Source organism: Cynara cardunculus, assembly GCF_001531365.2.
Source record: "Cynara cardunculus var. scolymus isolate 2C chromosome LG 9, CcrdV1, whole genome shotgun sequence".
NCBI lineage: Eukaryota > Viridiplantae > Streptophyta > Magnoliopsida > Asterales > Asteraceae > Cynara > Cynara cardunculus.
In genome coordinates, this window is record NC_037536.1 from 2,697,824 (window position 1) to 2,724,445 (window position 26,622).

The following is a 26,622-nucleotide window of genomic DNA, read 5'->3' on the forward strand; positions in this document are numbered from 1 at the left end:
ATTTAGATTTAATAACAAAATAATTTATTTTTGATTTAACAATATAATTTTTTATAAAGATAATAATTAAACATTTTATTAGAACTCAATGATTATCTTAATTATATTTTAGATTCTCTATATTTAAAATGGACATTTATCCTGTATTTGATTACGTTTATCTGCAGTTAGTTATACAAAATTAAAAATGGAGCTTTAATAAGTTGAATTTACGCAAAACTACTTGTAATCTTGAAATTTAAGTAATATGCATTGATGAACTGTACTTCATATATAAAAGTTAGTTTTTAAGAGTTTTTGTCAAATGCTTTATGATATAACTAGAATGATGCTCGCACAATGCAGTGAGATACATCTTCATTTTAATGTTTCGTTTTATTTTTTTGTCTCTGTTGATATAATACGGTTTATGTGATTTGAGAAAGATAATATTTTTAACTTTGAATAAAAATAAATTTGAAGATATCATAGAATTTTGAAAAAAAAAATACATTGATATTAATATCAAATTAACTATTTAAAAGTTCTTCTTTTTTGTATAATTTATTTAATTCAATTTTTTATTATAATTTAATTTAGGTCTAATAGTGAAGTAATTTATTGTTGGCTTAACAATATATTTTTTATAAAGATAATGATTTTGTTAGAACTTAATGATTATCCTAATTATATTTTAGATTTTTTATATTTAAAATGAGATGTTTATCTTGTATTTGATTATGTTTATCTGCAGTTAGTTATACGAATTCAAAAATTGAACTTTAATAAGCAGTACTTACGCACAATTTATTTGTAATATTAAATTTTAAGTAATATGCATTAATAAACAGTACTTCATGCACAAAGAATGTTTTTTAAGAGTTTTTGTGAAATCTATACTATATTATAAAACATTTGACAAAAACTCTTAAAAAATCATTTTTATGCATAAAGTACTGTTTACTAATGCATATTATTTAAAAAATTAAGATTATAAGTAAATTGTGCATAAGTACAACTTATTAAAGTTATGTGTTTGAATTCGTGTAGCTAACTCCGGATAAACATAATCAAATAGAGGATAAACATCTCATTTTAAAATATAAGAAATCTAAAATAAGATTAGGATAATTATTGAAATCTAATAAAATACTTAATTATTATCCTTATAGACAATGTATTATTGAACCTAAATTAAGTTACTTCGTAACGTTAAATTAAATTATAATAAAAATTTTGAATTAAAAAAAAATACACAAACAAGGATTTTTAAATATTTAATTTGATACTAATATTGATATATTTTTTACAAATTTTATATGATATATTTTTTTAAGTTTATATTTTATTCAAAAATAGAAACATTATCGCTTTTTGAAAACCACATAAAATCATATTATATCGACATAGATAAAAAATAAAATGAAACATTGAAATGAAAATGTGTCTCGATACATTGCACGAATATTCTTTTAGTGTTTTATAATATAATATAGATATAGATACGATTTCAAACATAGATTTTTGAGAATTTACATCCATGCATCATTAATATATACTCTTGGATTTTATGTAATTTGATTTATGAATGGTATTTGATACATAATATTATAAATAAATACATACATTGTAAAAAAAATTAAGCAAAAAAACCCAAAAATAAAATGATAATATGAATATGAAATTAAGAAGAATAAAATACTTATTTTTGTAGATTTTCTAATAAAAATATAAATTATTTTGTGTTGAATAAGATTTAAAATGATGTTTATGTTGACAAAACACACATTCTAAACCTGATAAAAATATGGGAAAAAAATATCGATATACATATGAAAAATTAAAAAAATACTTATTTTTATATAACTTGCTTAATTAAAAAATTAATAATATTTAAAACAATTCAAATTCAAATTTAAAATAAAATATTTGTCATGTATTTGATTATATTTATCAATTAATTATATAAATTTAATTATAAAATACCAAGAAGCTATACCATAGCAAGTTAACATAACGTGATTTAATTAGCACTATTTAACATATAAACATGGTTTTTATGACTTTATTCAAAAATGCTTTATAATACAGTGTATATATGTATATATACAACTGTATACATGATTTAAAAATTTACTGCCAAAAAACATGTCTTCAAACATGTCATAGTCTCGTTGTAGCTCCTAAAATTTTACACAATTTAGCATCTTATATCTGACAAACCATACAGAAATCTTAAATATATTTCCTAATTAGGCAATGTTTTGCCCTTCTTCAGACTTTCTTGTGCTTTCGTTTTGTCTTTTGTTTCTTTATGTTTATTTGACAAAAACTCTTAAAAACATTTTTTATGCATGAAGCATCGTGTATTAATGCATATTACTTAAAATTTAAGATTGCAAGTAAATTGTGCGTATATACAACTTATTGAAGTTCCATTCTCGAATTCATATAATCAATTGCAGATAAACATAATCAAATACATGATAAATATCTCATTTTAAATAAAAAATCTAAAATATAATTAGGATAATCACTGAGTTTTAATCATTATCTTTATAAAATTTTATTGTTAAACCTAAAATAAATTACTTCACTAAATCGTAAAAACATTTATTTCTTAAAACCACATAAATTGTATTATGTCAACAGAGACAAAAAAAAAAAAAAAACGAAACATTAAATGGAGTCATGGAGATATATCTCGCTGCATTATGCAAGTACCCTTTTAATATATATTAAAATAGAGAATAAGATAAAAAAGGTGTGAATCTCTAAATTTGGAGGTACCTGTAAAACTTAATATAAAAGAGAGATAGATAATATTTAATTATTTATCATCATAATTTGAAATTAAATATTTAGGAGAGAAAAATGATATTTTATTAATTGTATCGAATATTTTTTTTTGACCAAAATGTATTTTTTAATAATAAATAATAAAATTAAATACAATTTTTTTAGAAAAATTGACTTTTTATACTATATTATATAAAATACAGAGTATTTGTTGGATTTTTTATTTTAATAATTAAATAAAAAATATGTTCCGATTGATATTACTGAAATACTTGGCATCCTAATTACAAGTGGTTCATAGTTTCTGAGTTGATAAAGGACAAGTAAAGCCCGTGACAAAAGACCCGACCCGATTACAAGTCGGGTTTGCCAGCTCAGCCTTGGCCTCCCGTCGGGCCTTTATGCTGTCGACTGCGCAAAAATCATAATCTTAACCTTTACTTTAACCGGAGTTAATCGGCAATCGGCGATCCCCCACCGTTTCTGATATTTCTCTGCCCAATTTCACGCACGCAACACCACAGACATACATATTCACGCAGTGATCAACAATTAGAGGTCGTTCGTCTTTGATTTTGATAGGTTTTTCCGTTGGAAGTTTCGAATTTGGGGCGGAATTACCTACTTTCACAGTCAACGAAGATTTGAACTGAGAGAAGGCAGAATGTCATCATCGTAATCTTGAGATTCTCTGATGATGTCAAATTTTAACTCGTAAAAGTTGGTCTGATCGAAGAAAATCATGTGGTTTTCTTTCTGGAGATCCAGAGATCGATTCACTTTGGATGAACTCAAGTAACTAATTTTCTCTCAATTTGATTTTCATTTGAAAGTTTTTACGGGTTTAGTTTAGTTATCGGTGTCGGAAGATTTGTTTTAGGAGAAATTAGAACGCTTAAACGATATTTTACTCTCTATTCGTAAGGAAAGACAAAATAACTATATGACGAGTTAGTGTGTTCGACTCTTGCTTATCTCTTATAAGAAAAGGCCTCCACTTCGACCATGGGCATATGCTGACTCTGTTTACAAGTTGATATGGTATCTGAAATTTCGAAGATAATTTTTTTTGACTACACTAAGCCTGAGAACAAGCGCCACGATCAGAAGATTATAGGTGTTATATATTTCAACAAATTCCATATCGATTTGCATTGAGGTTTGACATAATAGTCAAAGTTGACCCTTTTTATTTGGAACCTACAGAGTTCGTCATTTTGAGCCTTGGTGTTGATTCCTCTGTGATATAGGCATGTTGTTCTAGTTTTCAATATTTTGCATATGGTATGGTGAATGCAACTAGTGTATATGTTGTTTCTTCTTGGACGAACACTCTCCCCTGTAGTGCATGCATGTGTCACTCTTTGTTTTAAAGAAAAGACCCTTCAATTTGATTGGTGCTTTGCTATCAAGGCTACCAAGATGTACTAGCACGCCATCCCTGCACATTCTACTATTGTACCATAATTAAAATTGTCATTGATCTTCCATCTTTCATTGGATCCCTAAGGATGACATATGTCTTTCATAGGTACTTCATGTCTAAGACACTACATCCTCCTCACCCTATTGGCACCACTAAAGTTTCACCCTCATACTAGCTTAATTTGAAATCCTCAGATTGTAGAGTGCTTCTCAACACTAGATCTTTGATACATGACTTGATATTATCATTCAACCCTAATATCGTCATAAGAAAAACATACAGCATCGTTCATTTTCTTGTATACCTTCGCTAACCACATTCGTAGCTAAATTTCAAGGGAACAATCATATTGCCATAAGAATAGTGTTGCAGTATAAGTTATTTTTGTTCAAACCTTTTTGGAATAGACATCATTGTATGTTCCGACACAACACATATTAGACTGCGAGAACCAATAAAAGAATGAATGAGGAAAAAGAACACCCCTAAAATTTAAAAGCTTCTTCTAGCTAGGAAGCACATAGACGTAAGGTATGTGGATTTGGCATTTCCAGAAATACTAAAATCTCCGTGCAAAACACAAATGCCCATTAAAGAGATGATTCCACATAATAAAGGAATTCGTCAGAATATGTAAACTCATACCACGAATCCATGATAATAATCCATGAAGTACAATCAAACTCTTTTACAATCTCATATGCAGCACACTCAAACAAAAAGGCTAGAAATTAAACACGATATACATTGATTGAGATGGTATAATAACAAAGACCCTTGGAAGGACGAAGGATTAGATAAGTTAACCTTATATTAAAGAGATGGTATAATAACAGGAGGAACTAGGGTGAAGAAAATCTCATATTGGCTTTGTAGAAAATTCTGGAGTGTTATACAATGATTATTTGATAGAATATACCATTACAAAAGCTGAAATGGTGTGAGCTGGAGTACAAAGCAAGCGCTCTTGCAATGAAAAAGTTATATGTCCATGTGTGAAATTTAGGAGTAAAATGGTCATGGGCAATAAATGAAACAATAGTCATAGTTATGGGCACTTATAAATGCCTTTTAGGGACACGTGGGGAACAATGGAAATCGTCAGGGAAGTTAGGGGAAGAAGGATTCAGAATTGACATTTTTACAGTAGTAGAGACCAGAGATATAAAGAAGGGGAATATATGGTGTCTGATGTAATTTTTTATTCTTATATTCTTTCAAAAAGAGATCCTATTGATTTCTCGAGTGGTTACATGCTGGTGCTTGGTTTCTCATAAATTCATTAACAACCTATTTCCTCAAAACTCACCCAAGGGTGCCCTCCATTTCATGGACATAAAGTAGTGGTGTCATATTGCTGAAGTCCGTCTATCAATGATATCAGGGTAATGGCAACTTTAAACCGGATAATACATAATGTTTTGGAAAGGGTTACTGCAGGATATACTTTGACAATCTGAGTATCACTCTGCAGGCTTTCGCTTCCCAAAACTGCTTGGAACTATAAGTGCAGCAAGTTTTCGTTTCTCGTGTTTAAAATAATTGGCTCTTTGTGGCCTGTATCTTATAATTTGCTGAATAGGCAATGATATATCACGTACAAACATTTTGATTTCTATAACATGATTAATTTCGTATGCATGAAGCTATGATGTATTGAACATTCTTTATCCTTTTTACCCAGTAAATAATTTGGCTTCTGCTGTAGATACTTAACCGACCAGCTGATGAGAGTTCAAGTTGTTAATGATCTTAACAAGGTAACAGATCCAAACTTTAATTATCCGTAATCTTGTGTATTTTCTTTCTGAATTGATAGAACCTCAATATGTTTATTATGATGTTTTCAATGTCCTTACTCTTTCTTATGTTGTGGTAGGATTTTGTGATTGAGGCATTGAGATCAATTGCGGAGTTGATAACATATGGCGACCAGCATGACACTAATTTCTTTGAGTGCGCTTCTCTAAATATTTACCTTATTTATATACTTTGCAATTGTGTTGCATACCATCATGTGTGCTTGAATATACATATTGAACAAGATATTTGTTTAATGATGCCTATTTAGCAGGTTTTTTATGGAGAAGCAAGTCATGGGGGAATTTGTACGAATACTGAAGATCAGTAAGAATGTGATTGTTTCGGTTCAATTGCTACAAACGATGAGCATTATGATTCAGAACCTGAAAAGTGACCACTCCATATGTAAGATGCTTATTTTGGTTGTCACTAAAGATGGATATTTCACAGAATCGCACAAACTTACATATTATATATACACACACATGCATAGAGGTGGTTTATTACCGACACATTGTTATGAACCATGCAAACCAATCTCAACCGTTCATCTAATGTAATGAATATGTGGTTTCATAAATATCTCGATTATTTCCTAATATAAAGCGTGGATCATAATTAATGAACTCTAATCATCTTCCTTAAAATATCTAGATGAAAATAAATGAACCCTCATCATTTCCATAATTATCTCAATTGATTGGTTTGTAACAATTGCATAGTTTGTATTTGAAACCTCCCCACAGATATATATATATATATATATATATAGGAGGTTTACTTTGCAAACCACGTTATTTGTACAAACTGTACAAACCTCATTCAACCAATCATAATTTTTCATTTTTTTTTTGTAATTATGAGAGGTTGATTAATTATTTTTATTCTGGAGGGTGTTAATCATGAATATTATCCTCTTCATTATATTAATTTTAGAGAGATACATGAAACAATTTCATAAGATTAAACAATAAAATCGACAGATGAGAGTGGTTTGCACGGTTTGTACAAATATGGGTGGTTTGCATTTGATTGGTCCTCTCTCTCTCTATATATATATATTTGGTGCAAGCTTTATTATTTTCAAATCCTTTATTTGCTTTTATTTTTTTATTAACCTCTTTCTGAAAAATATGCAGATTATTTGTTCAGTAATGAACACATAAACTTTCTTATAACTTATTCTTTTGACTTCCGGAATGAAGAGCTACTGTCATACTACATATCTTTCCTCAGGTTTGTTATGCTTCAGCTTATCTGTTGGTTTTCTGAAATGGTCTTTTTTCAATCATTTCTTGCTTCAGCTGTTGATTTTTCTATCCCTTTTACCTTTGTTTGTGACAAATTTGAAATCTAATGAAGAGCAATCAGTGGAAAGTTGAACAAGAATACCATATCTCTGCTTGTTAAGACTGAAAATGTAAGTTTGTTTATTTGTATTCACTGTCTCTTGGTTGTCAATGTTTAGTTATTCCTCAACTAGTCAATTGATTTCTGATGCATTTGATATGAACAAACACCTTTTCCAACTCTGTTTACTATTGATTGTGTACTGCAGGCTCATTTCCTTGATAACACTTGTTTTATATATTTTTGGAGGGTGTACTTAAGTAATGTTCTTCCATCAAGGGGAAGCTATGGTTGTTCAGCATAACATAATGCCAGATTTGAGCACTATAGTAGTCTGATCTTCTTCTACTTCTCTGTTTAGGTTTCTCAATGAAGTGGGCATGTTTATCTTGTTTTCACATAATTTTTATCGATTTAGACACAAATATTTACCTTTTATACCTAAAAGGTCTCCATTATCAAGTTTCAAGACTATCCAGTCTGGTAAAAGCAATAGGTCATAAAAGGGAGAAAATTTTGGAAGATGGCCAAAGAGGACATGAACCTTCAATGTCAGAAAGGCATCAGATCGTTTGATCCTTTCCTGTGCATTAAGTTACAGGAATACACAAACTCCAATACAAAGATGACCAGTGAATATATATTGGAAAGGGAATTTTTTTTAACATAGCTTGAAAGGCAATCGCCTAAAACAGATAAATGATAATACAAGGAAAGAGGCTAAAATAGTGCATTTGATGACTTTTTCACATTTGGCATGACTCTATGGCAGATCATGAAAGGATTTAGTGAATCTTCTATAAAAAGCTTTCCAACTCAAAGCCTCAAACAAGTATCTGGCGTCCTCATGTAGCTTCTCCTTTGTAGTTCTGACGCTCCAAGGTATTTGTTGGGGGTTTGAACTATTGTGACAGAGGTTGGTGAATAAATTTCTGCTGCCAATTAGGTACTGCATGGATGTTTCACAGAATTGGATTATCCAGACTATTACTGCCTCCTCTTCTATGTGATATATGCTAATACACCCTATGAATGATCCTTCACACTTTCATGGCAAAAGACTATACGATATACTCAGAAGTATTTACAAAACTGACGGGGATCATAACTCAAAAGTCAAAAATAAAGAAATCTATGAAGAAAACCAGATGCGAGAGATCTTGCTGCTTAAGAGAACTAGCCACAGTTCTACGTGTCAGATCTTGCAAAAAATTCTGGATGTATAGTTGTGATGGCCTCAACAAGAAATCATTCTGAACCTATGCTTAAGATGACAGGGGAAATCAGAGATTGGGTGTCAGTCCAGTGTTACTCTCTCTTATTGCTTGGCTAGAAAAATTAATGGGCAAGTAAAAAGACATTTATGGTTATACAATGTTTTACAAGTCATTTCTTTTCTTGGTGTACTAGGTACTTGTTCTGAAGTTGTGTCAAATTTTGGCCAAGCTGGGAGGTTTCCCAGATTCTCTTGCTCATGTTTGAGTGTGTTCATGATGTTTTCTCACTTAACTAAAAAATCTAATGACTTGTGGCCCTCATATTCTCTTCACGAGTATCTATTATGGAGTATCTACAATTTTAATAGGACCCAGCATCACTGATTAAAAAACACCGGGCATGCGACTTTGACAAGAAGATAGGCTTGAGTCCCTTCTGTTGTAATCTCACATTCCTACTTATAGATGTGTCATTAGGAATTCCAACCCATGTTTCTATTTGAAATTGTGGCTGTTGATTATTGTGTGGCAATAGACAATAAAAACAACCCATGATGTTTATTGACACATATATAGTACATTTCATTATTTTGAAGCTAGTGTGTGGCATACTATTTCTTTTATTTCCTTTTACCCCTTTCCCCGAATAGTGAGTGGGAAAGCGTGAGATGGACGTTGTGGGCATGTGAGAAAAAATTTGTACTCTAATTATTGATTGAAGAACGAAATGATCACATGATCTCCCTCTCTCTCTCTCTCTCTCACACACACACACATACACACATTTTCATGTGCATCCCATGTATGCATATATGCCTTCTCTCTCTACCACCTTCTCTCTTCCTGTTCTAATATATTTTCTCATCTCCTGTGTGTATTAGGAGGAAATAGTTGCCTTCCCACTTTATGTTGAGGCAATTCGTTTTGCTTTCCATGAAGAGGGCATGATTCGCACTGCAGTTCGTGCATTGACACTAAATGTTTATCATGGTTAGTTACTTCCTTTTGATATCATGTAATATGCGCTTCCTCAAGTACTTTTGATGTCAGTTTTCTGCAGTGCAGTTCTTACTCATCTATTTTCTTTTGCAGTCGGAGATGTATCTGTTAATAAATATATCGCCAGCATCCCCCATGCTGATTACTTTTTGAACTTGGTTAAATTTTTTAGAGAGCACTGCATCAGCTTAAATGGAATGGTATCGCGTACCACAGAGTAAGTATTATTGTCTTAATCTCGTATTAGTTATATGCTAGTTTTCTATTTTTCATTGTCTGGTTAGACACTCCCATCATATCTTAGTTTCATTTATCTGAGCATTATACTTGGTGATGACACAGGAGCCAGGGTCTTGAATCAACTTCTAGCATACTCTCTGCAGTTGATGAGATTGAAGACAATCTTTACTATTTCAATGATGTAGTATCTGCTGGGATTCCAGATGTTGGAACGCTGATTACCGATACCATGTTGAAACTCCTGATATTTCCTCTGCTTCTTCCTTCACTAAGAATTGAAGTTTCTGGCGTATAAATCTGCACTCTTTATATGTTTCTTATTGTCATACAACTTCAGCCACTTTATTACATTTTTAAACTTCACCAAGAATCATGCAGGAAATCTCTTCTTATTCATATGGGAAACATTCAATTACTAAAAATGGAATCTTATAATCTCAGGGAAAGAAGTTCAGTTCTGTTACTTCTCTTTACTTGCTGTGTTGCATCTTGCGGATTCTCAAGATTAAAGACCTAGCAAATACTGTTGCTGTTGCCCTGATTTGTTCTATTGAAGGCCATTTGCCAAATTCTGAGGCTAAACTCAATGGCTTCAGGGCGGACCATGATGAAACTCATGAGAGCCATGTAGATGATGAGAAGCCAAGAGGAAATTTGGATTCTAGTAGCATAATAGTTTCTGTTCCAAGTTTATCTATTTCACCAAGCGTTCAACATAATTGCTGGGGTTCTGCTTCAGTCTTAAGGTATGAAACATTACTTAATGAATCTCGCTGCTGTATTTCCTTCAGTTTTTCTGCACAACCAATTGGATCCTTTGGTTGCATTGTCTGCTAGAGAATATTCTATAATGGCAATATATCTCAATGTTACATTGTCATGCAATAAAAGTTATGATTATATACCTCTGCGTTGGATTTATTGGGTCTGTCTAGTTTGGTTTATGTTATTTTAGCATGATCTGTGTCATCTGTTACTGTTGTGTTGGATGTGGTAGGTCCTACACCACCACGTGTCACATGTGGCTTTAATACGAGGTTATACCTCTAAAGGTTCTAAGAAGTTTGTAAACCACTAAATTTGAGAAGTTATGTCGGTGTCATTATTATGTGTGGCCACCTTCAAGTTCTGACCAAAATGGCAAAAAACTAGATGCACTTTAAATCTGAAAAGTGCGTTGTATAGGTTGTTTGAAGTCTTGCTTAAAGGTTGCATGTTAGCTGAGCATCTTATCATCAGGTCAGGCTCATACAGCTTACTTAACAAAACCTTTATCTTAAACAAGTGAGGTAGGGTCAGCATGAGACCTTAGGAAATTATAACATGACGTGTAAGTCTTGATATTTCAGCTCAAGGAACTGCATTTCTTTATGCTCCTCTTGTCAAGGCGATGTCCTTGGCTATGTTTCTGTTGGTTAGTTGACTTCCCACTAGTAAGAATGAGGTGAATCTTGGCTGACATGTTCCTGTGCCCTCCTGTTGGAATGTCACTTCATTTAAACGTCATTATTGGATTTGATAACCGTCTTAAAAGGAGTCTAATTGTTAAGGTGCTTCTATACAACCTAGCTTCGCATGAATGCTTGCAATAGCCTTGTCATTTAACAAGGGGATTGGGTAGGTGTATGCATCATGCAAATAAAGTAAGCACATCTTAGCCATGCTTGCTATAATTCAGAGCTATGCTCTCAGTTCTAATGTATATCAGATGTGGTTAAATTAATATGAAAAATAACCTTCCATTTATCTTTCTTTTACTTATCAAAATGGTATCAAGGTGTAACTTCGTTGATTCCTATAGTAATCCATCATATTTCATGCTGTCAACCGGCGAGAACCATGTGAATTAAGGAGTGTAGTGATTCACGCAGTTCTACAATCAAGTACTTGAATAACCTTCCATTTGTCTTTCTTTTACTTATCAAATGGTATCAAGGTGTAACTTCATTAATTCTTATAGTAATCCATCATATTTCATGCTGTCAACCGGTGAGAACCATGTTAATCAAGGAGGGTAGTGATTCACGCGGTTCTACAATCAAGTACAACTAACATCCTTTTCTGGAACGGCTAACTGAAGCATGTCTTTAGGCTGAAGAATGAAGCTACTACCCTCTTATATATTATGAATCTGTTAGTGACTTGAGTGTTCTTTTTTCCATAAAGACAACCACCACATGCTGAAGAATGAAGCTACTACCCTTTTATATATTATGAATCTGTGAGTGACTTTAGTTTTCTTTTTTCCATAAAGACAACCACCACATTCATGGTCGATGATCGGTGGGGAAAATCATGTTGAAGTTTTGGGGCATTCATCTCTTATTGATTTATGTTTCTAGTTCTGGTGCACACCCCTGAACAGCTGTAGATTGTTCTTTTCTCTCTATATACTTCTTTTACTGAAAAAGAAGTTTGGAGATGCTAACACTGGGAAGTTGTAAATATTTATGTGGTTTAAGTTTTGAGTAAGTATATGAAATATGGTTATAGTTCAAAAAATGACCCCCTTAATTCTTCCAAGTTTTTCTTTGAATCAGATTTGCACTGCTTTTCTTAAATGATTTGTCTAGTTACCACACTGCAAATATTGTTGTCCGTATATATGACAGTGAAGCAGAGAGAAAAACTAGTTATTACGTGTTCATGATGGAAACAGTTGACTAGTGAACTTCTATTTAAGTATTTGGGTTGTTAACAGTTAGCACATAGCTAAAAGTGAACATCTTTTTTCCTTTTTCTTATCACAATCTAAAATGATCTGTCAAGTGTTCATGTGGATTCTGGGCGTATGTTCCAAATCATGTTGTAGCAGATGCTGCTGGGTAGTCTTGTAGCTCCAGTTTAAACAAATTTGTCAATGCTATGTTGTGCATTTTATACCTGGAAATTATTGCTCTGGCATACTAATAAATGAACTTGGAGGATGAAGAGAAGTTGGTACATCTACCTGATAAGATCTTAAATTCTCCTTGCTACAATTACTTATTTACAAACAGAACTTACTTGAATAAGAAAGTAAGGAAAGCCAAAAATACGTGCTAAGTTGTTGCTTTAAATTCTCTAGATCATAATATCAATCATGGATCACATGTAACAAGAAGTTCTGGTTTACAAGTGCCTCTGAAGCATGCTATGGCTGCTTCTTGAGTACTCTGGTGAAGTTGAAGGACCTATTTCTAATTATAAAGCTGACTATTGCCAAGGCCATGCCATATTGAAATGACGTGTTTTAATCCAAGGAGTTGGCCTGGTGGAAAAGGTTTGGGATTTGGTTTCAAATGGTCTTTGGTTCAAATCGCATTGCTGCCATCGATTTCCTTAGGCATGTCCATTGGCAGGAAGGCCTAAGGTTTTCTCCTTGGTGTTGAGGGGACGCTTTGCATTGGCTAGTTGAGCCAAATGTGCCGAATACCATGGTATTCTAAAGCCTATATTTGAGACTATCCATTTAAGTAAATCCTTCCAGGTGGCCTCATCTATTACAAACACATCATACTGGTTACTGCAGGAATAAGGATACAGAATTAAGAGGCACTTAGAAAAGTGTAATGAGCATATAAAGTTGTTCAGTAGGGATGCTATTTCTTAAAACAACGAGGCTTATGCTTGTAGAGGGTTAAGTTTCCCCTTGAAGTGCTTTTTACAGTTTTCATTTTATCTACTCTTTCACATTGTTAAAGTAATATAGGAATGAACTCGTCTACATTGTTTTACTTATTACCTTCCGATGTCCATCCTGATCTTCTACTTTCTTTTCCTTGTGTAGGGATGCTTTGATCTCTTACATCACGAGTGGTGATGATGTTCAAGTGGTTGGTTCTTTGAGTGTTTTGGCCACATTCTTGCAAACTAAAGGTTGTACGTTATTCATCTTGTCTCCTACTTCTTGATGTTGTTTTTTCATCATATTTGTGAATCTGCAGAGCTTGATGAATCGATGCTAGATGCTCTTGGAATCCTTCCGCAACGTAAACAACATAAGAAACTCTTACTGGTTTGTGCTGCTGATTTATCACTTGCATTCTTGATTGTCCTGTGATCTTCAGCATGCGTAGTGTATAAGTTGTCATGCTGAAGATTTATCGTCCAATCCTCTCTTTTATTAATAGATGGATGATTGATTGATTACATTGCGTTCTGTTACTTTATAGCTAAAATAATGAAGTTCTATTTTACCATAATCTACATGTTTGTCTTGCTTAGAACTGTAATTAGCATACAAGAAAGGTTCAATTGCTCTTGTCATCATCTTTCTTTTAATTCAGTTGGCAGATTTGTATGTATAATCCCCATGATTTTATCTTTAATCATTGTATACGCACTAAATTACTTCAATTCCTCAATTTAGTTCACTTTTTTTCTTTCTTTCTGGAGTAGGCATTAACACTTTACATAAAGGGGATGAGGTGTCCATTTTGGAGTTTGTTTTCTAGGAGTGCTGAAAAACTAATATTCAAAGCAAGGAGCTTAAGAAGGATAATTGTTGATGTTCAAGATGCTCATGCAGTAAATCTGGAAGTAAAGGGTTTTTGGATTGTTATGGATAGTATTAAGAAAAACAGTCCATTTCCGGAAGATGGGGAAGTGGCCAGAATTGCATTGTTGGATGGGTTACTGTATTTGTGATTGCTGTTGTGAAGGTGTGTTACAAATTGCTGATAGCTCTTCCAAAACTACTGCAGTAGTTTAGGTGAAATTGAATGGTGTCAATTGGTTCATAAAGATCCTTCAAGAGTTTATAACAAAATATTACTATTAGTACACTATCACAACTATAAATAATTAACTTTCACTTGTCAAGCTTTCTGTTATAGCTACTGCTATTAGATTTAGCTTCTTTTTTTGCAATATCTTTTAACAATCAGGAATGAGAAGTTTTGGAAGAATTAACACCCATCAACTTTATGGGTTCTTTCAAATGATGTCTTGAATTGTAGGGTAACTATGAAAGACCCGTATGCTCACGTTTTAGAAGAGAGATCTTAACCTCGAGGAAGGGGTTTCTGAAACTAACCAGCACGGATGGGGAAACAATTTACTCCTCCAGGACTCGAGTTGTATCCACCTTTGATGTAAATAACCCTAGAGATTTATTGACGGACTGTTGCTAGGTTTATTAGTGCCTAATGTAGTTTGTGCATGGTGGTTTTACTTCAATGCCTTGTCAACACCTTGAACTGCATAGGTTTCCTTCAGAACGGTATTCCCAGTACTGCCATTTTGATCGAAGGCATCAAGTAAATCCTGGCTAATATCATTGTCATTTGCTCTGTTCTAAAAAATATATACTTTTGGATTTGACCTGTTGTGTTATTTTTTGACACGCCGATCTGCCATGTTATTACTGTCACGTAGAGTCGTCATCTATTGCTCATGCATAACGCATGCTTGATGTCTTTGGTTGAGTATTCTAAACCTTGGTCTTGTAATTTGAACTCCATTCTGATGGTTGATGCCAATATCATCAGACTTTGGTAGCTCCATTTGTTACTAAACTGTTGCTGAAAATAGTTTTTGCCAATTAAGCCAAGCTCCATTGACTTTTTATGGGTTGCACTTGAAGAAAGAATTGAGAGAATTATTCCAAGTCCTGTTATACTCAAAAGAAAGGGATTAGTTCCCTTTATATACAAAAGTATTTCCTGATTTCATTTCATAGGATTCATAAATCTTGTTTGAGAATCTGACAAAATATGGAAGACTAAGATATTCCTAAAATAAAAAATAATAATAACCTATTATAAGCAAAACATAAAATCTATCTAATTAATTTACAATTCTACAATTTTACTTTGATCTACAAGATGTCCTTGGCCAAAACATTTGAAATACAAGGATTGGGCATTAGCCGCTCTGAGACTGCAATTTCATCAGGGAGTATTGGCGAGAGGGTAGAAGTCAACACTTTTTATTTGGGGGGGGGGGGTAGGGCGCAAAAGATACTTTCAAAGTGTCTAGCATTCATGATCTAGAAGGAGGGAGAGGTTGAGAATGACATGACATCGCATGAAGAGGGGGTGACTAGAGTGGAGGATGGCGACAGGTGGTGCTGTATGACAAAAGGTCCCGTTAAAACCAAGGGAAAATTCTACGTGGTAGCTATTAGACCAACTATATTATATGGGTCGGAGTGTTGGCGACAAGGAAGGCTCATGAGAGGAAGCTATAGAAATAAAGATGCTTGGATGGACCTATGGTTGTCAGGATACCGAATGATGCCATCCGGGCAGATTGGGAGTTGAACCTATCATGGGTAAGTTGAGAGGGGAAATTTGTGGTGGTTTGGGCATGTTAGATGGTGGAGGCTCCGCTAAGGAGGTTAGAAAGTGTGACGGTCTAGGGGGCAAGGAGGAGGGTATGTTGAGGAGGACGTGGGATGAGCAACTAAGGAAGGACATGGAGGCTTTAGTCATTTTTGAGGACATGACCTTCGATAGGAGTTCGTGGGGCCACAAGATCAGGGAAGTAGAATAGGGGGAGAGACATGTAGTTAGCATAGACAAGACAAGGAGCTTGAGAGCTAGAGGGTGGGGGAGGATAGGTTTAGTGAGCTGGCAGATAGGTATTGGCATCTTAAGATAGATTGTGGTACCTTCAGTTAGGTACAAATTTGCTTCTTTGTACCTAATTTTGTTTATATGGTGTTGCTTACTTATCTCTAGCCTCAGTTCTTTTCAAAATTTGGGAGTATCTTCCTTTTTGGTCTCAAGCTCCACTTTCAAACTCTTCTTTTTTCAATTTCTTCAAACTTCTTAGACAAGCTTTCTTTGTGTCACACTTATCTCAGGCCGGGGGTCTTCACAGAGACAACTTTACTCTTTGGGGTTGAGGACAAGTTTACATACATCCCATCCCCCCAGGCCCCACCTCCCAGTGGGATATACTAGGCTCATTTGGTTTGGTCATGTGATTCTTGTCTTACTTCACTACTGGATTAAATGTCAATGCCTGATCGCCTGATCCCAACTCTTATTAGATTCTAATTCATGGATCCCCCTCATAAGCCTGAAATCTTGTTTTTTTCTACAATGATTTACCATGTAGTCATCTACGGTAATTGTTACTAGAAACGACAAAAACATTGTAATTCTATAAATTTATTGCTTCCTAAAGCTACCACATGTTGTCTGAAGTAGCTGATTACCAACACATGTACATTTCTGTTACTGCATGCCCGACAGTATTACAGTTTTGTTCTCCCATTGTTCCTTATTTTGTTGAAATGTGATGCCTTCCCGTTTTCCTATTACAGAAAGCCTTGGTTGGTGAGGATTCTGGTGAAGAGCAGCTTTTTGCTTCAGAAAATTGCACATCGAAGGATGGTAGCGATGGTGAGCTAAATATTTACCTACAAAGGTTAAAGGTATAATATCCCTCTTTAACCTTCACTTTGATAAAAACTATTGGTTAATTGAAATGTGTATAAGAAATGAAGCTATTCATATATTCAAAGGGTTATTTTTATTATTTATTAAGTACTCTATTTATCACTTTCTAGTTGTAACATATTGTTTTACAGATGATCTTATATATGAAAAATGACAGCTAAGCTGTTAATGATATCCGAAACATCAAAAATACTGCTAAAGCTATTGTCATGACATTAGATTCTGCTGATCAATCCTCCTCGTGATTAATTTTTGGCACTTTCAAGGAGTGTAATACATAGTCATGGTGCACTCAGTTAAGTGCACTCCTGAAGAGTGTAGAGATAAACCAATTATGAAGACTGGAACACAGGGAAGCTCAATTGTAGCAGAGTTTCTAGCAATGTTGCTCTCTCCTAAATGAGGATGTGAAATGATCTCAGTGAACTGCACCATAAGATATAGATTGGATGCTTCTAGGCCAACCCTCTTTCTAATGGCTTTAGCCTCTAGGTAGCAAAATTGTGGTGGTAGAAGTGTGACAATATTAGTCTGCAATTCGGTGCAATCATTATTGGGGTTTGGAAGTGATATCCATAATAGATGAAAGAAGATGCTAGTGAAGTTTCAAAAGTAGTTTTTTCTATTTTCTATATGCTCTTTGGTCAACTAGAAAAAAAAGTTCATGTTACAGTTAATTCAAGTGCTGTTAGACCTTATTGCTATTTTGTTTAATGTTTACCTAGGATTGTTGACTTCACAGGCTTTTGGATCCTGATATGATTCACCTTTTGTGTTTGTGGTGAATGTTGATGATATCATAAGCTCTACTGAAACACTCTGGACTAAAGATGTTCCAACTGCGTAGTGTGTACAACTGTACATGAAGTGTTCAAATTTTGAAAGACAAGTCCCAATCAAGTATTGCAGCTACCGTCCCTCTATGCTGTTACTGCGGTCAAAATACAAAATATCGGTCAGGACCGATATTCGATATATCGATTATATCGGTCCAAAATAGCGGTTAATATAATATTTCTTAGAATTATATGCATCCATAAACATATCATATGCATTAATTGGAGTTCAGAAATATAGTTTCAAAATTAAAACATCACATAAACTGATAAACAAGTCTTACTAAACAAAATAAACAAAGTGTTCAAAAACGAGCTAATCGCAAGCAATAGGTTCGGCATCCGAGTCAACATCATCTAATACGTTCACTTCTTCGTTTAGGTTAGCTTCCCAATCTTCCCCTTCTTCCCCTTCATCTCCAACATACATGACCAAATAAAGAGCCCAAAAAGGTGAAAAACTAAGCCCAACATGTAATAAGAAAAGCCCAAACATTTGTCTTATAGAAATCCGGTATATCGGATCGATTTTTCCATCAAAATATTGGTAACTATCGGCGATATTATCGGAACCGATATTTCACCACCGTTTTTTCCCCCGAGTCCGATATCCGATATATCGCCGGTATATCGGCGATATATCGCAATTTTAACAGCGTAGCTGTCCCTAGATGCTCAATCATCTGACTAATAAATCTTTCTCATCTCCTCTATCCCCATAAAACCTTCTGATACATTCATTATGGACCTATTTACTACTAAGCTATAATAGTTTTGTTATGTGCTTATGTTTCTGCAAATTTCTGCTTCGTACAGAGATGCATTTGATTTATGTTGTGTATATACACTCCTGACATCCTAAAGCCTCTGATGCATTTTTTTTCTGGGGCGTCCTTATAAGAAAGTCTCTAGCTTAAAATTTCCTAAAGCAAATGTCTTATCTTCCTTTAGAAGTGGTCAATACTGACTTGCATCATCCTCTCAAACAATTAATCTTTGTTCTTAGTATATTTTATACAAATATACAATGAAAGTATAAATTTGTTACATATATTCAAGGTAGAAAGTATACAATTCTTACTCTACTTATTCTCCTTTTCCATGCTCCTCTTCTCTTTAAAACATCATTCTTTCTTTCACGGGCGTTTAACTCCCCTCCCCCAAATTTCTCTCTTTCTGCAATTTCTTTTTAGCATATTTTTTTTAGAAAACCAGGTTTACAAGGAAACAACCTCTCTACTCCTCCAGTTAGAGAGGTAAGATATGCGTACATTCCACCCCCAGACCCCATTCTGTGGGTTTTACTAGGTTCGTTTGGTTGATTCAAGGTAGACAGTAGTTTTGTGCTTCTGTATTACGATACCTTGTGTGAAGTGCATCACTTCAACATGCAAAAAAAATCTTGCACTTATTAGCAGATGAATATATTTAAACGAAAGTTCCTTTAGAAATTTAACACAGCCAATATCTTTCTTAATCCCCATGAATATTCTAATAAATCATTATCTTAGAGTGGCATGCATTTTAGTGATTTGTAGTTCAATGTAGCAACTTTATATGTACTCCCAATAGATATCTGCTTATTTTTGTTTCTCTAATTATTCTTTTTCTTTGCTCAATTGAGCCTCCACTTCTTCCCTTTATTCTTTTGACGTCCCAATTGTTGTTGGCAGGACCAGTATGAAGTGTCGTGTTCCTATCAGGAAGTTGGAGAAAGCCCACGTGTACATAGATATCTAGTACTTCTCTGTTCCCTACTCTTTGTCTGTTGTTGGCGTGCTGGCAACTTTTCAGAAAAAGATGTAACTAACTTTTACTATTAATGGCAGTAAATGGTATAAGAAGTCATAATTGTAAGTTAGTTTCCTGTTTTACATGGCCTAGTTACTTGGAAAGGATACAAATATGTTTGTATGCTAAAACATTTGAATACATGGAAGGTGAAGTATTGTGACTGGTATTTCATGTGATATGTTCCTTGAGGTTAGAGTTACATACAAAAGTTGAAGTCCACATCACTTTATGGAAGTATAACAATTTTTCCTTGTATTTTAAAGCTAAAATTTATCTTGATAGTTCGTGTATCCTTGCTTTCAGGTGCTAGATGCGTTGATTAGTCTTTTTTGTCGAACAAACATATCAGCAGATACTTTATGGGACGGAGGTTGGCTTTTGAGGCAATTGCTTCCGTATAGTGAGACAGAGTTTAACAATCATCATCTTCAGTCCCTCAAGGTAAATCGAATATATTTCTTCGTAATTATGCCAAGTGTGTTTTTTGGAAGTGTATATGTATCTTTGATGATACATTTTTCTCTCAGTTAACAGGCAAATTGTAACTTGGACTAATTTAGATGTAGAAATAGGATATGCCTGAAGAAAATTGGACATGAATTTTAGATTCTGCGCTTATAGAATAACGGCCATACAAATCTTGGTAGTATGAAAAGTGAAATATAATATTTCCTCCACCCCGAAAAACAGTTGATTTTTTGAGTGTCCATTGAGTTCTCTTTTCAGCTTCTAATATTAAGAAGAATTGTTTTTGGTTGCAAATTAAGAAATGATTATTACGGTAAATTCCCAAAAAGTACTGTAAAAAAATAACCAATAAAATAGAACCCATCCATGTGAATTTACAAGGCTTGAATTTCCAAATTCGAAAGTGGACTCTTGACAGTGAAGGAGTACGATATTAGTTATATGGTTGCAGAATGACACTCAAATTCAATATCTAGAGCTTGGTGAAATACATCTGTAGATCCACATTGATTGACGGTATGATATTTGTCAGTTTCTTTCTGTTCCCAGTTTGCCTAAAAAACCCTATAGAACTGGCCAGCTTGTACAAGATTCTCAACCTGTTTCTTCCACTTCTATTCTCATCAAGCAAATAGTCACGGTTGTTCCTTATTGCTGTTATTGTTGCTATTATTCTATTAGTAAATCTAGCTTTACAATTGAAGACAACGTCCAAAGAGGGGGGGAGTTCCCATAGACATGTGGACGAGGTGCAGCATTAACGTAGCAATAGAAGCATAAACAGCAAGTATATTCCATTCCTATTTCCCAGAACCCAAATTATCGTATCGAAGATCCGACAGCTTGTCTTTTTTATTCTCCTATAAATATTTCTAGGGAAAATGTAATCTTAAAATTTTATCGTATTCTACCTTTAGGATAAGCAAAAGATAGACTGAAAAGCACACAAACCCAATATCATAGGTTTATATAGTAGTCAAAGATATGAGTAATCATGGATGTTATGTCGCAATGTGACATAAGTTTTTGTACGAACACAATTTGTTATGATGCAACAAAACTTACCATGGCGCAAGATATGAACGATTGGAGAGCTGCAATGAGATATGTATACCAGCTTCCTACGATTATCTTTTGAGTTATGTAACCTGTTTTTTTAGTATTAAATTCAGCTTCAACCCTGCATCATTTATTTTCTTAATGTGTTTCTACATACAAGTTAATTAAACATACAACCAAAATTTCTGTTTCTTCCTTACAGGATTCCTATAAGAAGAGCTGTAGCCAACTCCTTGATGAGGCGAGAGGAACCTGGCCTGATCTACTCATACAAGTGCTATGTGATGAGTGGAGAAAATGCAAAAGAGGTACTAGATGTCAGTGGAAGTGTGTGAAGTTTTTGTTTGTATTAATTTTTTTATTTGATGGTTCCAATTTTTTACTGTAGCAATCGAGGCTTCATCTCCACGAAAGGAACCCAAGTCCATACTCTTCCCAACAAAGAAGTACTTGCCTAGTGGTATGACTTATGATATACTCCATGATTTTAAACGACATTCTCCATAAGATTTTTTAAGTTCTTCAGTCTTCTTATATTTGGTTCTCTGATAGACGTTATGCCCGCTGAATCCTCTTTTGCTGCTGGTGAAACAATGAGCGAGTGTATTAAGGTTTCCTCAAACCCAATCCTTATGTCATGTCTATGTCTTATGTCTAATCTGATGACAGAAAACATGAACTTATTATTTTATTATTTGAACTTAGGTATTCGTGCTTCTTCATCAGCTCCAAATTTTCTCAGCTGGTAGATCGTTACCAGATCAGCTTCCTATCCTTCCTCCAGCTGACTTCCCTGAAAATTCCCGAGCAAAATCTGCTGGTCTGAATGTTATTGGTCCAAAGCTGAGCACTGAATTAAATCTTGGTTAGTCTTGCTCACCTGATTAGTGATTATATTGGAAAATAATTTATGGTTTTGATTTCTTACAATCTTGTTTTTTTATTAATTTCAATGTTAGGTAAGATTTGCACACGATGTCAGCATGCTCAACTGTTTGGTTGGTTTTCCATTAAGTCTTGTATAAATGAAGTTATCTATGTGGATTAATCTGTATAGATTGGGAATGTTTTTGTTTGGGAGGATTTTTTCATAGGTGAAATGAGCATGTTTTTTTAATTGGGAGGGGCAAGTTTGGAAAAAAAAAACTTGACTTTCTGCATAAAGCTCCCCCCTAGAAGCTTACTGAATAAGCTACTTTCTATATCATTAAGTCACTACCAAACAGTCATGTATAGCTGACTTAATAAGTTGTGAGCCCCATTAAGCTGCTAATAAACAGGCCCTAAACATCTATTGGTTAGGGTTAGTACATAACATGCATATTTTTGTCTTCCCTTTTGTAATGCTAATTCAAAACCCATGTATTCATTGATTTTTTTAAAATTTTAAATACAAAGAATTATCAACATAGCTGACAATAACCTGCTCCGTTTGTCCCATGAGAACTACAATATTTGATTTGACACATAGTTTAATGAAATCATTTGACTACTTGTTAAATATTATGCCCTTAACCACAAGGGTGGTGCCTGATTAGTTTGAGCTTGGCTCCAAACGTCAAAAGTACCTGGAGATCCCAGGTTCAAATCCCAGGAGGAATAATTTCAATTTGGTTTCACTAATGTGGAATGGTGATGCTGGTCTTAATACAATAAACAAAAATGGGAATTTTTGAAATAATTTGCTGGGAGCGCCAGGTGAGTCGAATCTTATTTACTTGCTTAAAAAGTTATAAAACTTTCAAAAATTGCAATTTGTTTCTAATGAAGCAGTGAATCTGAATGCTAAACTGTGCTGAAAATTCTGAAGTTTCGGTTAAGGGCCTAATCTGTATGATCCTCTGTTTAGCAAGGCATCATGTATTTGCTTAATGGAGGTGCTTCTTACCTTCTTGGGATCACGCTTGTGTTTGTGTGTGTGTGTGTATATATATAGTGTGTGTGGATATATATATATATATATGTATATGTATATATATATATATGTATATGTATAGAGAGAGATCGAGAGAGATAGAGGAAGGATCATGTGAGAAGTTAAACATTTTGCGAGAAGACGAGAAGTTTTAATATCATATATGATTACACTTCTTTGGATATGTTCAATCATATATGGTTAAGCATCTATGTATTGTCAATACAACATGTGTTCAGTCATATATGATTAAGCTTGTGTATCATGCGTGTAATCATATATGATTAAGCTTGTGTATCATGCGTGTAATCATATACGATTAAGCTTGTGTATCATGCATGTAATCATATATGATATTGAAACTTCTCACCTTCTCGCAAAACGTTTAGCTTCTCGTTTGAACCTGCCCTATATATATGTAAATATGTAATGTACTAATTTATCTATGTGCCTAAGTCTTGAACTGGTACCTTTTCAAATCAGTTGATGCAGTGCCTTGTAGAATTGCTTTTGAAAGGGGAAAGGAACGTCACTTTAGCTTTTTGGCAATTTCTATGGGAACTTCAGGATGGATAATCCTTGCAGAGGAATCGCCTCAGAAACCTCGTTATGGAACTGTTCGTGTTGTGGCACCTTTGGCTGGATGTAAAGTAAGTATAAATATATTCTCCTTGTGGTGCAAATTACACGTTCTTTACTCTCGAGTATTGAAATGGTTTTTTTGTTCATTGCACATTCATGTCGTTGAACCAACAGATTACTGCTTATACTTGAGGCCTGGCTTATAGTATAAACGGGGCAGGTTCATTTGAGAATCGTAAATATATTGAGAACTGTGAGACCACCTATTCATGATGAATGAATTATGAATATGCATGATGAATGATATTAATGTTTATTTATATATATTCGTCATAAATAGTTGGTTTTCACGGTTTTCAAAATATGTACGGTTTCTAAAAGAACTTTTCCCTAGTATAGACAAAGTACTTCATTCCACAAAATAAGTGCAACTTTTGTTTAGGCATGTAATTGAGTAAGAGTCTTGTTGACCAAAATTGAAGTTATGATTACTAATTCTGGAGGTAGTTTTAGATAAACACCTTGATGAAGAAAAGGTATGTTATATTTATCTTATGACATTCAAAAGGAACTTGTTACATTTATTTAGGGACAAAGCTAGTAATTATTTTGAACTTGAGGAAGATGCTCCATTCCTCATCAACATTCTTGTTCCAGTACACATACTTACACATGTGTGTATATATGTACACCCACACACACACACACATGTACATGCATATGTATCTATGTGTGTATGTCTCTGTATATAATTATAATCATTAATAGGCTCAATAAATCATACAAACTTGTAACCCAATTTTCATGTGTTGTTTCACATATGAAACAACATGGGTGTTTAGGCAGTGTTGTTTCATTTGTCAAACGTCCAGGACTGTTTTGTGTATGGAAAAAAACAGTGTTGAACGTTTCACCTATGAAACAACATTGTATAAATACTGCATTTTCACATGTTTTGTTTCTTATATGACAAAAACACATAAAAATTGGTAAGTTTGTATGAGTTATTGGGTTTGTGAAAGAAGGGGACTATATATATATATATATATATATATGTAATTATGTATGTATCAATATGTGCTTGTTGTTTATGTATACATGTACATAGAAAAATCTTTATACAACATATATACGTATAAATGTTTTGTGTACGCACGCACACACACTTGTATATGTATCTATATATCTACATACACTAACATACATGCCCTATGACACAATCTCAAAATGTTTAACACACACACACACAACCCCCGTGTATGTGTCTATATATCTACATACACAAGCATACAAGCCCTATGACACAATCCCAATCCCTCTTGATAGTTCTGCTTTTTCCTTTTTATTATCTTTTCTCTTTCTTCTTAAATTGTGTGACACGATTGGCTAGTCTCAGTAACGATCTTTAGAGCATTTAACGCTATTTATTTTGTTGACAGCCAAGAATAGATGATAGGCATTCAAGATGGTTACACCTTCGAATCCGTCCATCTACTTTACCATTGACTGAAACCGCCAAGAATGCCGCCAACCTTAAACTGAAATCAAAATCTTTGGTTGATGGAAGATGGACCCTTGCATTTCGGGATGAACCCTCTTGCAAATCAGCTTTGACCATGATTCTTGAAGAGATGGAGTCACAATCCAGTGAAGTAGAGAGAAGACTGAGACATACGATCTCTGAAGAAGAAACATGAACACTTGCAAACTTCATTTTTCAAGTCTCGGAAATAAGCCTTTTCAACCATACGAATAATGGGTTCTAACATGCAGCCATCGACCGTTTGTGTAAATGTCCATAAGACGGACATAGCTTGGGTGAGTCAGGTACATAGGAAATATAGATGAGAACATGTTGTTATGTTTCTATTCTATATCTATCAATTGTTTGTATATTGTTGTTTTTAACTTTATATTTTCTGATACCCATTTGTTGTAGGCTTATTTGGATCCTATTCCTATTCCTATGTGAGAAGAATGTATATTTTCAAGATCAAGTGTTTGGAAAAGTCGTTGATTTCCTGAACCTATATGCATGCAACTCGATGACTGATTCACTTCAGCATCATCAATGTGCAAAGTTAACGTTATTAGAAATAGGGTGTTGTTATATGCACACTCGTTTATATCAAAATCATGTCAAACCGTAAAAAAGGTGTTTTGATGTTAATGTGTGTCAGAATGCTATCAATTAGGTGTACCTTTAATAACTAATATATGTGCATTTATAGCTTACTCCTAAAATAATATGTAAATTTAGCTATTATTAACCACAAAGGTGGTGCCTGATTGGTTTGAGCTATGCTCCAATAGTCAAAAGTACCTGGAGGCCTTAGTTTCAAATCCAATAAGGAATAAAAATTCCCTTGTGGCCACGAAGGATTAAATGCGGTGACTCCGGGCTATCTACAAAGTTAGTGGTTGACCTGGGATTAGTCGGCTCGCATAGTGAGTTGGATATCCAGGTTAATAAAAAAAATGTAAATTTAGCTATTATTAGAAATATTTCAAAACACAAATTATGTCATATGAGAGGTTTCTTGTTCAGAATTTCTCTCAGTCTTTTATTTATATTTTGTTGTAGGAAATGTCCTTTTTTAACGCTTATTTTGTTCATAAAGATTTTGTTATGTGAACGATTTTTCTGAATTCTCCCTTTTTTCCTTGAAACATTTAGGCATGACGCCTATTAAAATGGACATACTGAGAGGACTTGAAGTCATTAATATGAAAATAACCGAATGCAAAGAACATATATTCCTAT

General features: G+C 33.9%; 1 protein-coding gene across 4 annotated transcripts; it reads left to right on the forward strand.

Annotated features, from left to right (window-relative positions):
• The first annotated feature begins 3,236 nt into the window (after positions 1 to 3,236).
• Positions 3,237 to 25,991, forward strand: LOC112517901 (protein TRANSPARENT TESTA 9). Of its 4 annotated transcripts, XR_003069768.1 has the most exons (22): positions 3,237 to 3,573; positions 5,913 to 5,964; positions 6,084 to 6,160; positions 6,276 to 6,412; positions 7,147 to 7,243; positions 7,370 to 7,427; positions 9,456 to 9,564; positions 9,667 to 9,790; positions 9,916 to 10,102; positions 10,255 to 10,559; positions 13,583 to 13,671; positions 13,740 to 13,810; positions 17,069 to 17,179; positions 19,714 to 19,779; positions 20,138 to 20,275; positions 21,564 to 21,669; positions 21,750 to 21,821; positions 21,914 to 21,972; positions 22,067 to 22,226; positions 23,760 to 23,926; positions 25,298 to 25,685; positions 25,798 to 25,991. XR_003069768.1 is itself a non-coding variant. In XM_025125291.1 (21 exons), exons 1-21 carry the CDS (start codon positions 3,521 to 3,523, stop codon positions 25,553 to 25,555), a joined length of 2,496 nt encoding a protein of 831 aa, XP_024981059.1. In that variant the 5' UTR covers positions 3,237 to 3,520; the 3' UTR covers positions 25,556 to 25,849. The 4 variants fall into 4 exon arrangements, 3 of the variants coding, with proteins under 3 accessions (XP_024981059.1, XP_024981061.1, XP_024981060.1); XM_025125291.1 differs by having other exon boundaries at positions 25,298 to 25,849; XM_025125293.1 differs by having other exon boundaries at positions 13,761 to 13,810; positions 25,298 to 25,849.
• The last annotated feature ends 631 nt before the right edge of the window (positions 25,992 to 26,622 follow it).